The sequence below is a fragment of the Epinephelus fuscoguttatus genome, linkage group LG16, assembly GCF_011397635.1.
Source record: "Epinephelus fuscoguttatus linkage group LG16, E.fuscoguttatus.final_Chr_v1".
Classification (NCBI taxonomy): Eukaryota; Metazoa; Chordata; class Actinopteri; order Perciformes; family Serranidae; genus Epinephelus; species Epinephelus fuscoguttatus.
This window is the reverse complement of record NC_064767.1, coordinates 40,971,283-40,989,065: the sequence shown is the minus strand read 5'-3', so window position 1 is coordinate 40,989,065 and position 17,783 is coordinate 40,971,283. Positions and strand designations below refer to the sequence as shown.

The 17,783-nt window shown below is 39.7% G+C and overlaps 1 protein-coding gene across 2 annotated transcripts in view; it reads right to left on the bottom strand.

The window, feature by feature from the left end:
* Positions 1–16,861, bottom strand: part of gbf1 (golgi brefeldin A resistant guanine nucleotide exchange factor 1) — a 239,332-nt gene extending 222,471 nt beyond the window's left edge. For both annotated transcript variants that reach the window (XM_049601155.1, XM_049601154.1), the window contains exons 1-2: positions 16,574–16,861; positions 4,009–4,113 (exon numbers count right to left, since the gene is read on the bottom strand). In XM_049601155.1, the coding sequence (XP_049457112.1) occupies positions 4,009–4,104 (96 nt within the window). In that variant the 5' untranslated portion in view covers positions 4,105–4,113; positions 16,574–16,861. The remainder of the gene's footprint in view (positions 1–4,008; positions 4,114–16,573) is intronic.
* Between the last annotated feature and the right edge of the window lie 922 nt (positions 16,862–17,783).

Below are 17,783 nucleotides of genomic sequence, written 5' to 3'. Positions count from 1 at the left end.
ATGGTGAGATACATGTAAAAATGTAAGAATTTAGTAACACAGATTTTTTTTTTTCATTGAAAAATTCATATAAAATACAGGCACAGAGAAGGACATGTAATGATGGCAAATCTGGATAGCCCAGATTGCCCTGAGAAAAAACAAGATATAGCATGTGTATGTAGCCTTTATAATTATTGTGATATGAGTTTGCTGTGTTGATAATTTTGGCATCTGGTCTATTTTCTTTCCATTTTTTTAAAGAAATAGCCTAATATCACAGCTGTTTGTGATTGTGTTTTTTAAATTAGGTATTCCACATATTTGTTAGTTGTGTCTAAACAGACAGCAAAAGAGATGTGCTGACACAGTAGCTCTTCGTGTGAATAGAAAAGAGCATCAGATGGATCAGAATCACTTGTTGACTGGCACACAGTATAGACCTTTGCTATTCTATTATTCTATTCTATGGCAACAGCTTTGGACCCTGTTTACTTCATGAAAATATACAAGAAGGAAATAACGTGAAATCAGTGACAGCGTTTGAATTTTGCATTGGAAGCAGAGTTTGATGTTAGTTCTACTGGAGTCACTGGGGCGAGCACAGCAAATCACACTGTAACCCCTCATATCTTTGTCGTTTCACCTTTCATTGAAAAATCCTTCCACCATATCAAAAAACACACTTTACCTGATGTACTGGTACTTGTTACTTTGTTTATCAATGGACTAAGTTAACATTTGCACTTTGCTTAGCAAATGTTAGCCAGCAACAACACTGTTTAATCAAACTTCATTAATTTGGACCATAAACATTATAATAACGATAATCCTCATCCTGTGTAAAAGAAACAGACAAAAAGCTGTGGGGTTGGTGAGTGACAACAAATGTTACGGCCTCTCAAGCTTTATCGTTGTCATGACTTATGTGTACTAGCTAATTAGTAGGGATGTCCCGATCACATTTTTTTTGCATCCGATCCGATACAAGTCCTTTATTTTGAAACCGAGTCCGATACCGAGTCCGACTTTGCAAAGCATTAAGAAAGAAAAAAAAAAAAGAATGCATCCAAGTTGTCCCGTAAGGTTTGTTTTTTATTTAAATGGTATCCAAAAAGCTTATCGGTGGTTCAGCAGCACGAAATGTAAACAAATTCAATATCTTCTTCTTTTCTTCAACAAGCAAAATAGGCCTATATCTTTTGTAACGGTTTGACACATGAAACAAATATTTTTCTTTTACTCAGTCAAACCCCACAAAGAAACCATAAAACCCATAAACAGGTCCCTCAACATCAAAATTAAACTGTTTTTACCTGGTTTCTGTAGAACAAAAGAGTTATACTATACTATACAAAAATTCAAATACAACTGTAATGAGTTTCAAGAAAGTATATATCTTTTTCACCAAAGAAAAGAAATGCTCCGTTCCGTTCAGTCAGTTCAAACAAAAAAACTCCACTCCAGGATTTCCAAATAACATATCACAGTTCAATTCAGTTCAATCCACACAGTTGTTAAACAAAAGAAAACTCCACCCCAGGTTTTCCCGCAAACAAGGAGGTAAAGAAAATCCACTGTTTGCTCTGACTCAGTTCAGTTTCAAAACAATAAATCAAGCCGGCCCGAAGGTTCCAAATAAGGAATAATGAAGCGAAAAGTAACCCCCAGCTTTTGCCAACTCACAGGACCGTGGGTGAATGCCGTAACACTCCGGTGTTGTTTCGGGCATGGAGGCTCTGTAGGATCCCTTGATATCTGTGGCAGAATCTCTGAGGTAAGACCGGTGGCCGGATGGATGATATTCCACAGGGAAGCGCACCTATTTCGCAGACTTTGAGCGGTGTAAAATGCCGTGGTAGGCTGAATATGCAGAGGACTTCTGGCTCATTTCTCACTTGCCGGCAGCTCTCGTCATACTGCCAAGAGCGGCATAATGTAGGGGCCAGTCTACCTGGGCTCAGCTGATCGAGCCATCCCACTGGCGATAGCACCGGTGGGTGTGTCTGGAGGTACCTCAGTGTCTGGAGGTGAGCAAGCCATCAGATGACTGTCTTATAAAAAAAATATATTTATAAAATATACAGGATCGCCACACTTTACACATTGGAGAGCGGAGGCAACAATGAACAACACAGATGAAAAACCTGACCATTTTTGTTGTTTTGATTCCTCCGATCTTCTATTACCAATTCCGATTTTGTAAAAATAACGTGATCGGCACCGATACCCAATCCGATCCCTACTAATTAGCATTAGATGACTTATGTTTGTACGAATGTAAATCACTGAGGCAAAATGCAATGCATTATAGAAGTCCTTGTTTGGCAGATATTTGCCAACTGACAGTTCATATCATAAAGTCCAGCCAGAATAATAATCAGAGCCATTAATGAACTGATATGGTTATAACTGCAGTCTGGTCAGTGGTAACAGGTTGGACCTATCCCCTTTTGTTGATATATGATGATGTAATGTTAGCTATCTTGGACCAAACAGGGCCTAGAGATGCAGCTGCTGGACAGAGCCATGAGCTGTTTGGAGACCAGTAACGACCAGTAAAGAAAACAAATATGCACATTTAGATAAAAAATATCAGTCAGCAATGTGTGTTTTTTAATATGGTGGGAGGATTTTACAATCAAACGTGAAACAATAAAGATATGATGGATTATTACGTGATTTGCCGTGCTCGCCCCATTGACTTCAACAGAACAGGCCCGTTTTGTTTTTAGCAAATACGATAAATTAATTGAAAATGCGCTTCTATGGCTCTGATACAGCCCCTCTGTTTGCAGCCACCACTCAGTAGCCTTGCTCAATGTCCAACCCACAGCACTATCTGATTGGTTACATGTCACAAGTACTGTGAGTTGAACATAAGACAGCAGATATTACTGAAGTTGTAAAAAAACATCACAATCATCAACATCTTTGTGCTTTTTATGTGTGAAAAATGTTCTATTTTTACTGATAAACACACTAGTGGTATGTTATGGTGAAGGGTTACACTTAAAATAGAGCTAAGGACTAGTGGTTAAACATTCTAGTAAACAAAAGAAAAATGACTAACGTACTGATCTGCCTCTGGAGGGCCAGTGTTTACCCTATATGCAACTTTATGCCGCCACTGCTGATTTATTTTCTTTTTTTCGTCTTAGCTCTTTGGAAACTACCGTTATATTATTTGGCGCTATGGACACTTCATATCCAGGCCTATAGAACAGGTCTATAGCTTGTCCTTTTATTAAACAAACTAAATATACTAAAATATGATGTTTATCTTATTTACATGATGGCATGTCATTTCTGTCTCTACATGGTCGCATGTTTACAATTCTCCTCTGCTCTCTGTATCGCGCACGGCGGAGTTTCACCCCGATGCCCACACACACACATACACACACACATACACACGCACACGCACGCACGCACTCACGCACACGCTCACACACACACACACACACTAGAGCGCGGCTCAGGACGCATTTTTTTGACCCAACCCGTAGTACGGCACTAATGAAGCAGAGCAGAGCAGAGAGAATTCTCAGGAGGCGCTCCAGCCGGAGCACTACAGAGTGATGTTCATTTACCGGACGCATTTTATATCTGGCCAACTTTTGGAGACTTTGGCGGGGCAAATTAGACTATGGCTAGCATTATCGTCGTCTTCCTGTCATCTGAACTAAAGTTTTCCGCGTTCCGCCGATATATCAGACAATTTCCTGCGTGTTATTTCAAAATAAAAGCTGTACGGTGTGTTATTATGTTTACCATGCTGTTTGGGGCTTCTTCTATTTTTTTCTCTCTGAAATTTTTACCGGGGTCTGGACCTCAGCAACTCACACCAAAACTATGGTGACTGATAGATCGCACTACAGGTAAGAGGAAAAATAATGTTTTTTTTTTTAATTTTAGGGTGAACTGTCCCTTTAAGTATTACCCCACCCACAAGAGGTTTCATATTATCAGTAAATTAAACCTCAACTGTGTCAAAGTTTGTATACTGAATTGCTGTGTTAAACTTACCAGTGGAGTGTGGGTGTTCCATCTTGAGTTCCTCTTGATAGCTCCAACAACAGTACTAACTTCACCCTGGACAATGTAGATTTTTTTGTCCACCATGCTGCTTTTCTGAAAAAACAAACAAACAAAAAACAAACAGAAAAACAGAAAAGGGGATGGTTGGTTTTGGCAGAAATTTAAGATAAGGTGTGGTGATGATTTTAGATTATCCCTTATAGTTCCTCTATATTACTGCTTTGTTACAAAATTCTCATATCGGGATAATTCTGTGAACCATAATTCTCATGGTTCACAGTTGTCAGGTCTAAATAAATTATAACTTGGGTTTCTGTAAAATCTGTCATGGCATAAGCCCTGAAGTCATGAAAATACACTGTTTTTTTAATGTATTGTTTCATTAGAGTGTTCTCTGGATTTTTTAAATGTCTGTCGCTGTTCTATCTCACAAAACGCATACGCTTACATAAACTCAAAATGAAGCATTAAAAGACCAGCAGTCTTTGTATTGTAATCTCATAAACTGCATCTATGACAGATCAAGGTCCCCAGTTTCCCTATGGGCATCTAGAGCTACAGTAGAAGGAGGGAATTAACAAATAATTCTCAATAAAAGATAATTATTACTACTTAAAAACTATTTTTGAAAAAACCTTTGAATTTCTGATATCGGTTAGGTGGAAGAAGAATATCTGTCCTCCTGCTGTCTTCCCACCTCCTACAGGCCCAGACACATCAAACCATGTTTCTGCTGAAGACCTCAGTGGCTTAAGAAAAAAGTCTTACCTCATACATTTGTTATGACCTCACTTCCTCTAGATTTTAGCTCTTTGTTTACAGGCCCCACTTTGGTTTCTCTTCTCTGGCACTGAGCTGAACTGACAATCACAGGGATTTCATTCACGGACAGGCTCCGCTGTGCTGACACTGATTCAACATTCTAAATGCTGAATGTTGTTACTGTGCTAAAACCTGTATCACCTACCAGCCAATTAAAACAAGTCAGTTGATGAGAGTCAATCAGAGTCAATGATGATAAAAAAAAAAATCAATAAAACAGGTTTTTTAACAACTGTGAACCACAAAAGGTCCGTGAGCATAGTCATAAATGTTCATACTAAATATTTCACTTATTGTTCCAAACCCATGATGCTCTCTAGGCCCAATGTTAATTTCATTAATGAAAACGATGAACAAAAATGTTCATCAACGACCTTTTTTCTATGATGAAGACAAGATGTAAACAAGTTAAAAATAGATCTTGATAATTATATGACAAAATGTGTGTCACTTTCGTTGACGAGATGAGACAGAAAGGAGACGAGAGAATTGAATGATAAATTATTCTATGAAACTCATTAGAAAAATATTTTAAACTAGAAGGCCGAGAACAACCATACTTGCAATTATTTTCTAATGCCATATTAATGGTATGATATTGGAGTGCCACATTGCTGGATTTGTGGAGTTTGTTAGTAGCAGGGATGGCTGTTAGCAGCTTACTCCCAGTGAACTGCAGCAGAGCGAGCAGCCACCTATTGATCCCTGCAGGACTCAAATCAGATCTGGGCTATCTACCAAAGGTTTATGGATTGATGCTTTTTGACAGGCAGGTAGGAGGTTCAGTTATCTGTGAGTGTAGCTGTGCTGTAAGTAAACAGTCTGAAGTCAGATCACTTTTCTCTGACAAATATGAAAGACCAGTTTTAATCACAGACTCTCTGAAAGGACATGAATTCAAACCTCCAGATTAACATGCTGCAGACTGAGAAGAATTCAGGTGGAAATAAAAGTTCTTTTCCTGCTTCTTAACAGTGAGATCAATGAGTCAGAGTTGAAAGTGAACCTGGGCACAAATCCTAGTTGTCTCAATTTATTTATTTATGGTCTCAAAGCTTTTGAGAAAACTCTTTTGTTGTACTGTAAGTTTGTAAGCATGTGGAAACTAGTTGTAGAAAGAATTACGTCTAAATGAAATTTCAACACTTGATAACACCTGTCACCTTGATTCCAAATTCTTATACCTGTATTAACCCAATAAGATTAGTGTAAAAGGAAAAAAAAACATTTTGACTAAAACTAATGATTAAAAGTTGACTAAAATGTCATGACTTTTCATCAACAACAATGTTTTGCATTGTCATCTACTAAAACCATTAAGGATAAAAGTTACTGAACTATTAATACATAAGCATTTTCACTTAAAGACTAAGACTAAATCTAAAACAGCAGCCAAGATTAACACTGCTTTCACCTGGTGGAGATAATGAAACACACGCAAACCTTTAAGTCAACTACACACACACATATGTAAAACATATGGGGTACTGAACTAGCTTAAAAAAAACCACAAAAAATACAGAATTTACATGAGAAATAGGCATATACTGGCTACTATAAATAATGTACTACAGACCACTGAGTCATCAAGTAAAACTGTCTGATGGTGTTTGTCATGGCAAACATATTTTGTCTGCAGCAATTCATGTGCGTACACTAGAATTCATTTCGAGCTACAGATAATCATTTGGACTTAATATTTTCAATATGAAAATCTCTGCTGCAAAAAGTCCTGTATATGAAAATCAAGTCGCCAAGCTTTAAGTGAAACTAAGAACTCTCACCCTCAAATGAATACAGAATCTAAGAACAAAACAGCAAATTTCCATCTGTACCTTAACAATGCCTAAACCAATAGGATAACCAAACAAAATCAAATTGACATGCTGTTCATATTTGACAAGGAGTGTCTCTCAAAATGGCTGGATTAACCTTTTTCCTTGTGTCGAGAAAGCCCTCCCAGATAATACTCTTACTTTATGGGAGGACTTAAGAATGCAGACAATAGGTGGCACAGGCCATATTCTTTTGAATTCATGGTATGCAGCCTATTCAAAATAATAAGAGGATGAAGAAGGTATGACAGATAGAGGCCAGGGTGGAGAGAGACGGTGATAGGCTTACACTTGATAAGACGGTCATAAATACGTTTTCACGAGGGATTCAGTTTTTCAAACCACCAATTCCACTCTGAATCAGTAATGTTGAGTCTGATATTTCATGTTCCAAAACAACACAGTTGCACACAGCAGACTAAGTCAACTTTGCAAAAATAAGTCGGTTTTGGTCAAATGATCACTAAATGGTTCTGCATTACAAACAAACCTGTGGTCATCACAACTCACCTTCATGGTTTTCATCTTTTTTTTTAAACAATCTAAGACTCTTTCTAACAACAATGAACAGTCAACTGTCAATTAATTAAGCCAACAAGTATAAACCAGCTGTCACTGCATGCTGTCTTACTACAGCTACTAAAAGTCTGTTTACACCTGGTATTAACATGCATCTTGGATGATCAGGTGACAAGTGGACGGCTCTATATCTGTCTGTTCACACCTGGCATTGGAATGCGTCTCGAGTGACCACTTGAAGTGTTTCCCACAGTATTAGAGCATACATGTGATGGTAGCTGACATTATTATGACACACTAGGGCTGGGCGGTATGACCTAAAATTCATATCACGGTATAAATCAAATCCCTTCACGGTAACAGTATATATCGCGGTATAAATTTAAGTGTAAAAGTTATAATAGAAGTGTTTCTGATTGGGTTTTGTAGTCCCTTAGCAAAGCTAAATTGATTAAAAAAAAAACAACAACAACAACAATAACAACAAAAGCAAAGATATAATGTATTTTTTAGAGCATTTATTGTGCAGAATGCAGATCTCAAAACTCAAAATTAAAACCCAGCACTCTATGGTGCAAAATGTCCCCTGGGATCTATATCAAAAGGTAATTTCCTTCTTTTAGCAAAATCCTAAATGAGTTGAGTTGTGTTTTTTCCACCTGGACCTTTATGCTCTGCTATTTCTCCTCTAATCATCACGCTGTAACCTGTGACAGGCTGCTATGATACCACAACTATCACACATTCACATATGGAGTTTTTTGTGGAGCCCCTAGCGTCACATAGGTTTGTATTACCAAAGGTTTATGACAAACTCTCTTGCCGAAAACCAACTCCCGTGTACGCACGGCGAGAGGGGAGAGGGAGAGACGCTGTGCTGCTGCCAGAGGAGATGCTGAATGAGTTCACTCTGAGCGGTAAGTCGCTAAAAGAGTCTGAGAAGTCCGGGGCTGTTCATAAAACATTAACTCACTCACTCACTCACTCACAAGTTCTCCAGCAACACATGTTGCACGTGCTACGCTAAATCACGGACGTGAACCAGGCAGGTGCAATGACGACGATAGGACGGTAGGGCGCAAATCTCTACCGTGGGCCAAATTTATATAATTTCTACCGTCTACTGCATATACCGTGCAGCCCTATGGCACACAATACTAAAAAACGTTGTTTTTTTTTCCTTATAAATGCGTGTGTCCCTTTGTATCATTCTGTGCCCCCTCTCTAAATTCGGACGTTTCTGCAGGTCTGTGAATGCAGTGCAGCCAGTGCTCTCCATGAGTTCAGTTTTTTTCCTCACCAGCAATTCGTAAGACACAGGGTGGATAAATGATCTGTTGATCCAGAGCTGATCAGATCAGTTCAACGGAGAGGGGCAGCTGTTGCAGAGGCAAGTTAAACCCAGTTCAGACACAGCAGAATGAACGATTATAAGTTTCACTTTCAATGCACCTGACGTTCTGCTGCTCCATCTGTGCCTAGAGTGCACTCTGCGCTCAGACAGTGTGAGGCTATAAATAACCAATGGTATATTTATTTTAAAACACTCCAAATGATTGGTCCAGCTCCAAAAATAGAATATCTATTTGTGCCGGCAGATGTTTTGATCATGGCAGGCCATAGGGCTGGATGATATGGACGAAAATTCAGATCTCAGTATTTCAGGCTGCATGGCGATACACAATATATGTCCCAATATTTTGTACTAAGTGGGCTACATGTTCAGTCGCAAGCTGATCCATGGCTAAAGTCCCCTGTTATTTTCGCTGCATGTGTTTTTCCACAGCAGGGCAGGTAAAAGAAGTTTACCTGTTGGAGGTGAGCTGTTTGCAGAGGTGCAGTAAGAGCTTGTTGCCTGCAGTTCTTCATCAACATCTCACTCAGTACGTTTACATGCAGCTTGAGAAATCAATTTATTGGCTTAGTCTGACTGAAACCAGACTTTTAAATGCATGTTAACAGCTTAGTCTAACTGAAACTGGACTAGCCGTATAGCTCGACTAACACCTAGATAATTCAATTGAAAATTGCTGCAGGTATCCACTTAGTCCGACTGGAGAAGAAGGAGATGATGTGGCAGCAGTGCACTAATTCCCAGAAAAACAAACACACACACACCATGGCAACCAATAAGCAGAAGACAGACTTCTGGATGGATGAGGAAACTACATTCATGCTCCAACAGCTAAAGGAGCTAAACATTATGAAGTTTATGGATGGTAGGAAGATGCGAACGCGGATTTATTTTAAAAAGTTTCTGAACAAGAACAGGAACTAGTTCAATACGCACTATATTAAAGAGGACACAGCGCCGCCTATCAAGGTGGAGTCAGACGTACTTGGTCAGAAATTCGATTTTTTCTTCTGCATTTATACTTAGACAAGACGAGAAGTCCGACTTGAGCCGAGCTATGAGCTTAGCTCAACTACTGCATACATGTAAATCTACTGACTGTGGCTGTTTCTGCTTTCACGCTTCCTGTCTGCCATATTACTAGACTTAAAATAAAGTTCTGCTAATACAGTAATAAACATATTTTAATTCCTCTAAAGTCTTAAAAATAAAAGTCCCCCCTTATTTTGTTATGTAAAATTTTTTCTTGTGAAGCAGCAAAATAAGGAAATTTTGAGTTTTCGAGCAGCAACTTCAGACAGATAGTGAACATAAACAGTAAATTAAAGCAGATATCTAAAGGAGAGAAACTAAACTCCAAACCACAGAGATTTAGTTAGAAGCTACAAAAGTACCGAGAGCTGAACACAAAGACATTTAAAAACGCCCTTCTCTCTTTTCTCCTGCTGACAGAGATGAGGAGGAGCCACACGCGGCTTGTTTGAGGGGGAGAAGCAGAGTCATTGGGGGTTCACTGCAGACAGCGAGAAGCATAGGCACCGTAGATTAATTAACTGACAGATCAAACAGAGTAGCGGCTCTGTGTCTCTCTAGCCCTTTTTAAACAGGAATTGTGCAAATTTGCAGGAAAACCCAATCAGTCTTCTTTCAGCATTGGCAGTATAAAAACAAAATCAGGGAGTGCGGCAAAATGTCGCCTTAGCCTACCTACTTTTGTTCATACAGAATGCGCCTTTTTCGGGGCAATGGGGGGCGTGAGCAAGTAACAAAACATGTAGCTCAGCGTGTCACATAAACAGTGATGACTGAGGGAAGCTGCGGCTGGTCAGTCCTTTGGCAATTCTCTCCTAAGTCGGCCCGTTCTTCACCGTTCCCGTCATCTGATGGTTAATGGCCTGTTTGTTTGCGAGGACAAGGAGGGCGCGCAATCCCTTGTCTCCCCAGTTGCTCATCTTTACAGAGTCTGTCAGGTTTGTGTTTCCCTCTTGCTACTAGCTGCTCATTCCTGCTATTCCTGCTATGTTTCCTGTTTATCCACCGCCAGTGGGTCACAAGTGCGGCGTCATCAACAGCTCCTCCCACAAGTCTTCAACAGCCCCTCTCATGGCGGAAGGCCACCTCGGTCTTTTTAAACTAAAAGAGTTCCGCCAATATGACTACCCTACGAGGCGGAAAATTGGGCACCTCGGATCAACTCGCCAATCCGGTTCTGTGTGTCTAAACCCTCACAGCTTGCCGGCAAAACGGCCCAACATTCGCAGAAAATCTGGTAGTGTAAAAGAGGCTTCTGAGTGTTGCTGGAGAAACTGTATGTGAGTGTATTAGAGAGGACAGATGAACACTGGTAGGGTTGGGTACCGAAACTCGGTACTTTTTGTACTTGGTACCGATTCACGTCGGTACTACCGAGTACCGATTCATTTCGGTACCAGAGGTGGAGGCGGAGCGAGACCGCATGACTCGCACCTCAGACTCAGCAACAATGGCGACAAAGAAAATGTGCAGACAAAAATTAACGTGCAGCACTGTTCCTAAATGTTCTCAATAAAATGTTGAAACTGAGAAGTTTAGACTATGGGCCCGAATGATGCATAGTGCGTCCAAATTCACACCCGTTCTTCTCTGTGGATTTTCTCTGCGACCGTGCGTCATAGTGAGAAGCCACACATATCATGTCAAACGGCAGACAAGCACTTGTCAGTAATCCAATGTTTTCACAGTGAAAAAAATTGATAAATTTACAATAAAATGATGTATAACAGAGCTTTCATACAGCTTTGCACACACATTACTGTTGGATAGATTACTCGCGAACGCAGGCTCGTACAGAAATGCCACGCATATCACATGAAAGCGCAGGACCAGAGCTTTCCGAGGATACCACACACATCATTGTGCTGTCATCCCATCATGCTATAAATCCAAATCAACTGTCTACAAAATAAAAACCTGACGAATTTCTTTACAATCCATTATACAGATCTTGTTATCAGTCACTTCATATAGTGAGGAATATCGTATCTTACCACGTCTTAGGCTTGCATGTGTTTCTCCCTGTCTATCCACATTTGTAGTCCGGCTTTCAAGATGCAAATATCTCCATATTGTCCAGTTGACACTCCATCAAACTTTGTATGACAAGACAAGCGCACTTCACCTTTGCGCACCCAGACAACTGCAGCCTAATTATGCATGCTGACAGGGCTGTAGTCACCATATACATTGAGGGGGACACGTGCCCCCCACGAATGCCCAAAATGTCCCCCCAATATATAAATGAAACTGAAAAACAAATATTATCTTGGAGGACATCATTGCACTTGGTTGACTATTTTTCTATTATCTTACATGTAAATATTGCATGTTTCTTTCAGATAAAACACATTTTTGACTTGTGAATGAGTCAATGGAATTTCTTGCAATAATGAAAAAATACTGGCAATTATGTCCGCCTGGCACAAACCACATGTTTTGGACAACTGTGAAGTGACAGAATGTCCCAGCATCATGGTTCTTATATTGCCAGATTCCAGAGAGTCTCCCCTCTTCATATATGGCAGAATATGTCAACTTCCAACTTGCTATGGTAGAGGTACATGTAAAAATGTAAGAATTTAGGTACACGGATTTGTTTTTTTCATTGATATAAAAATTAATATAAAATACAGGCACATAGAAGGACATGGAATGGCAAATCTGGTTAGCCCAGATTGCCCTGAAAAAAACAAGATATAGCATGTGTATGTAGCCTTTATAATGACTGTGATATGAGCTTAAAAGTAAAGGCAGCAAAAATACCCCAAAAGCCTAGGGCCCATAGGGTTAAAAAGTACCAAAATAAGGTACCGTTTGGTTCCAGTACTGAATTCCAGACACCGGTACTGCTACCGTATCGGTTCAATTATGAATGGTACCCAACCCTAAACACTGGTGTGTGTAATGTGACGCAACTTGACCCTATATCACTACAAACGCTAAATCTATATCTTTCCTGAAAATATATCAATACATTGTACAAAATCGACATATCGCCCAGCCCTAGCGGGCCGTCACAAGTAAATAAACATGTGGGAAGCCCTGACTTGTGATCAGGTCTCCGGACTTCTCTCAGGACTTCCCCAATCTTGCAGATAAACAAGTACATCATCTCCATTTGCAAAGACCACACTTGTTGTTCATCGTAAACAGCAGATTTGTCATGCTATACACACACTTACAGCCTTTAGTATCTAGTAGTAGTAGTAGTTCGTTTGTCTGTCTCTCACTCACACACACACAGTTTCAGTCGGATAAGCATGGAAGTCCTTCAATGTGGCTATATTTTGGTAATAAAAATAAAGGAGCATAACTCGCATGACAACACTGCCCACATAGTGTGACTTAGGCCCTGTTTAGACGACAACAGTTTCTCTAAAAACAGAAAAGTCTGTCCTTTGCATTTTAAAAAACTTCTGCGTTTATATGACGACGTTATTGAAACAATCCCCCTTCACACAGAGCTGCAAAATCTACTGGAAACGCTGTAGTATGCATACCAGGCCAATGGGTGGCAGTGTATATTTGGAAAGCAACACCACGGCATGAAGCCATGCGCCTGCGCTGAAGCGCCTTCCTCTACAACACGGTGACTACAAATCAAAACAAAGAAGACACAATGGCGAAAGCATGCACAGATGTGCGAAAAGTCTCTGTTTTCAGAGGAACTGCATATTGCAAGTTTACATGACAACGGAGACGCTGCCGTTTCCAAAAAGTTGCACTCTGGAACCCGTTTTCAAATTGTTGCGTTTTCAGGCACCCAAAACGCCACTGTTGTGTAAACAATCTGCCAAAACGCAACTTAAGTTTACAGTTTTCAGTTGAAATCGTTGTCGTATAAACGGTGCCTTACATTCACATTCTCTATGCCAGGTTTAAATAAGACCTTTGTTGTACATTGTCTCTATGCAAGGTGTGCACTGGGCCTTTGTTGTTCACATTCTCTATACCAGGACCCTGTTTCAGAAAGCTGGTTTAATGAAAACTTTGAGTTGGTTAACCCTGAGATGAGAGAAACTCTATACTTTGTTTCAGAAAGAGAGGTAAGTTAAACTCTAAGTCAATAGGCCCGTTTCCACCGCAGGAACTTCAGGGTAATTTTACGTGGCCGGGGCCGTTGGTGCATGTCTCCACCGCAGGAACCACCCCCAAAGGACGGAGTTCCGGAACTTTTACAGGGCTAAACAAGTCCCTGCCTCGGAGTAGGTACTCAGAACGGCCCCGAGAGACTCCTGGCTGGGGAATGGGGATTATTTGGGATTATTACTGATTGGATATACTCAAGGCGGGATGTGACGTTTTGTATCGTAGATTAGCTGGGCTAACCATTAGCTGTTAGCCGTGTCTGTAATAACTCCGGTCACGGTCCGTGAAAAAAATATTTTTTCCAGCGGATATCTTAGTTACAACATGACTGAGCTAGCAAAGCAGTTTTGTGGTGCTATGTGTGGTATTTATTCAGTTTTGGGAAATCACAATGTCTAGAAAGCATCAGCTGACAGGGACAGCTAACAGCAGCAGCAAAGCTAACATCAGGACGTCATCTGTTAAAAGCCTCCCGTTGTCGGATACGACATGAAACTACTCCAGTTAGCTCAATCATGTTGTACGGCCCCTACGTCGCCCCGGTCAAAATGGTCGAGCAACGATTATGTCACATACAGAGCCCGGTAACTTTACAGGAACCTTCCTCCTACTCCACTCTCTCAGTGGAGACACGGCGGTTGAGAGGGCCGAGCGAGAGAACGTTCCTGTAGTAGTTCCTGTCCCCGAAATAGTACCAGGAACTTCTTCAGTGGAAACGGGCCTTGAAACTGTGGTAACTGGTGACTCTGTGAACCTAACCCACTCGCTGGCAGGTTTTCTTCAACAAACCCTGAGTTTCTCTCTGTCTCCTCCTTCTTACAGAGCCAGACACGCAGTTTCATTTCCTCACTAATTCAGTCTGTATCAAAGCGCATATCAAAGTGCATTAAAAAGCAGAGGTTTACTATATGTCAGAATCAAAATCCTGGTTGGATATCAGTTTGTTACTTAGAAGTAGCTAAAGTTACCGGTTTAATGTGCTGTCAGTCATTTCTTTGAACAGCAGTTTTTGCCCTCACATTAAAATATCACACAGCATTAAGTCACCTCTAAACTCTTGCATGTCTTTTTGCGAGTGCTAGGTTTTTTTTTAAGGTAACACTGTGACTCTTTACACAGCTGTCAGTTTGTTAGAACACTTCCACTAAATGTTTATTGCATATAATGTGTCATCTCAGTTTCAATCATAGAAATAAAATTATTTTGTATTGTTTTTTAAAAATAGGTTTAAATTGTAAAAATCGTTAGGCCCTGTCACTAATGATGTGATTGGTCCCATTAGCGGAACATAATTCCTATAATATTGAAGAATTTATGTTCACAGTTATAATGAGCAGGATTGTGGTGCAGCTGCAGAATGAAATTAAGTTTTGAAATGGGCTGTGTATAGTCTGAATGGATTTTAACAGAATTTCAGTGGCTGTTTTAAATATAGCCTACATTTGTTAAAGCAGCTAAAGTAAAGCCACATTATACTGTTGGTCCAAAGATTCAAATAGATTCTACAAATTAAAATCTATCTAACTTCACACCTTTATAAGTGCAAATCACCCAAAAAATTATTACTGGATCAGACTGTGAGCTTACAATCACGTCTCTGTCTTTGATACAAATAAATGTATTTTAAATGTTAGAGACTATATTTTTTTAATGTTCAGTTGCTGGCCCCTGTGTTTTGTCATTGTCAGATTAAAGCTGTACAAATATATTTAAAATGTTATGTAGGCTATGACCTTATGATGGATAACACTGAATAAAACTTTAGTGTGTTAATGTATTGACACTTTTTCCCACTCTCTTTTTTAAATAAATGTGCACAGTATGCATATTCTTGCATTAATATCGCTACATCCCCCGGATTAAAATTGAGGTGCTCTTTAATTTTCCTGTTGCCATAGTAAATCATAGTATTGGAGCTCCATTGATGATGGCTTTTCTTATCCACCGTGCACAAGCTTAACGCAGAGTGAGTGTACTCACTGAACTGACTGAGCTGTTCTGAAACCAAAAACTCAGTCAACTCAGAGTTCAGGGTTAGACTCAGAGTTTGTTAAACCTGCTCTCCTAAACAAGCCCCTGGTGTAAAATGGGCCTTTGTTGTTCTCATTCTCTATACGACGTATAAAGAGGGCCTTCACTGAGCAGGAAAAACTGAACAGGTTCTGCAGGGTTCCTTTGGATGTGTTGTGGTGTATGCCTGAGTACCAGACAGGAAAACAAGAAAGTTGGCATTCTCAATCAGAAATTGTCCCAATTACTGCTTTCTGCTCATTCAAAATAATCTTAAGAGTTTACATGCCTCCCCTCCAGATCAGTACCTTATGCTACGTTTGAATGACTGCTCAGGGGTCAGAGGGGCTCCCTGCTTTTCAGAATATTAGCTATATTACTTTGAAGTGTTTATAGAGCAACTTTTTTTAACAGCTAATTTTTACACCCGTCTTTCCATGATAGGGGTTTTCCTAGTGACACTGGAGGTCAGGATGGCGACAAAGCACATAAATCACTGTTCAACAAACTTGCACTTACATATCAATGCTAACCAGCAGGATATCAGCTGGGCAGTACACCATCTCTGCCTGTACTTTTACAGATATACAGAAACAGTTAGCTAATGCCAGGGCTCCTGACATTCCCAACGTTATTCTAACATAGTCATAATAAAACATTCAATACATGTTATTGGTGCAACATAAAACGATCATAAAACAAACATGCCAGCTAACATTCGTTAGCTAACATTCGTTAGCTGGTGCTAGCTGGCTAATGAGATTAACTAGCTCAAGCACAGGCGCCTACTCAAAGGCAAAGCTACCAGACCAGCTCTCCACCACACTGAAGACTGTTGATAGTCCTCTGCATAGGCACGCTTTTCTTTGAATAGAAATAATGATATTACCTGTATATAGCTGCTATTTCAAAGATGGAGTCCTGCTGTAGCTACTGCTAGCCTAGCTCAGCAAGCTAGCAGGCTAGCCGGCCAACCCTCAATGAAGAAGACCAAAGTTCAGTTCACGACGACAGCAGGATTAACGGAAAATTTCGGACATTCCACGGTGTGATAACGTGTTGTTTCCAAACACCACTTATTCATTCACTCTTCCAAAAAAATCCTCCATAAGTGAATAAATGGAACACCTTCCAGCAGCTGTCAATCTGCTCTTGGTAAACACACTGACGTGGAAAAACTCTGCTGCCTCAACCTAACATGATGAGAGAATTTTGATTGACAGACGACCAAACGGATCTCTTTAAGCGTCATTTAGAGCTTTAAAATAATAATTTAAAAAATATATCAGAGATTTAAAGTTAAATAAGTGTTCGAGTTTGTGCTTTTTTTCTAAACACATAGAAAAATGACAGAGATTCCCTTGAAAGAAAATAAAAAATTGTGTTACAGAGGAAATGAGGGCGGGACAAAGTAATGGTAGTGGAGTACAGGCTGGTTGCGCCAGGTTGATGACGACAGCACAGTCTGTAGTTTCATTGAAGAGACCAGTGTCACTATGGGATACAGACATGTCGGCCAATTGCTTGGTAACAATCTTTAATTATTGACATACAAAGAATTTCTGGATAAATTCAAAATACTTGTAAAATCGAAGAAGTGTGCTATAATTTTCGATGATATACCAGAAAGTCTCCTTATACTTATACAAAATAGCTAAAAAGAAGTAGGCCTATCTTTCAAGGTATTACATTGAATTTACCGGATAAAGCCTGTGTTAGCTGAATATGGATTATAAAGTGTGATTTCTGTGTGCTGGAAAAAGAGAGTGTGTGTCATTTATTTTTCTGCTATCATTACATCAGAATGTTTTGAATTGATGTTGCCAACTTCCTAAAAAGAAACTTAAGATAAATGTTGAAATGAATATGTTTGAGATAATGCTATATTTTAGTCAAGTTAAGATTGGAAATAATACACTGTATCTCATACAACTCTTTATTATTTTTGGAAAATTTCATAGTGGGTGATAGTGATAGTGATTGGGACATAAGGTCTCATGGGACAGTATAACTATACAGGTTTTTTTCTGATGAGTGGGGAAAAAACAATCTTTTGCTTAGCCATAGCTGTGAAACCACATAATCAAAATTGCATGCCC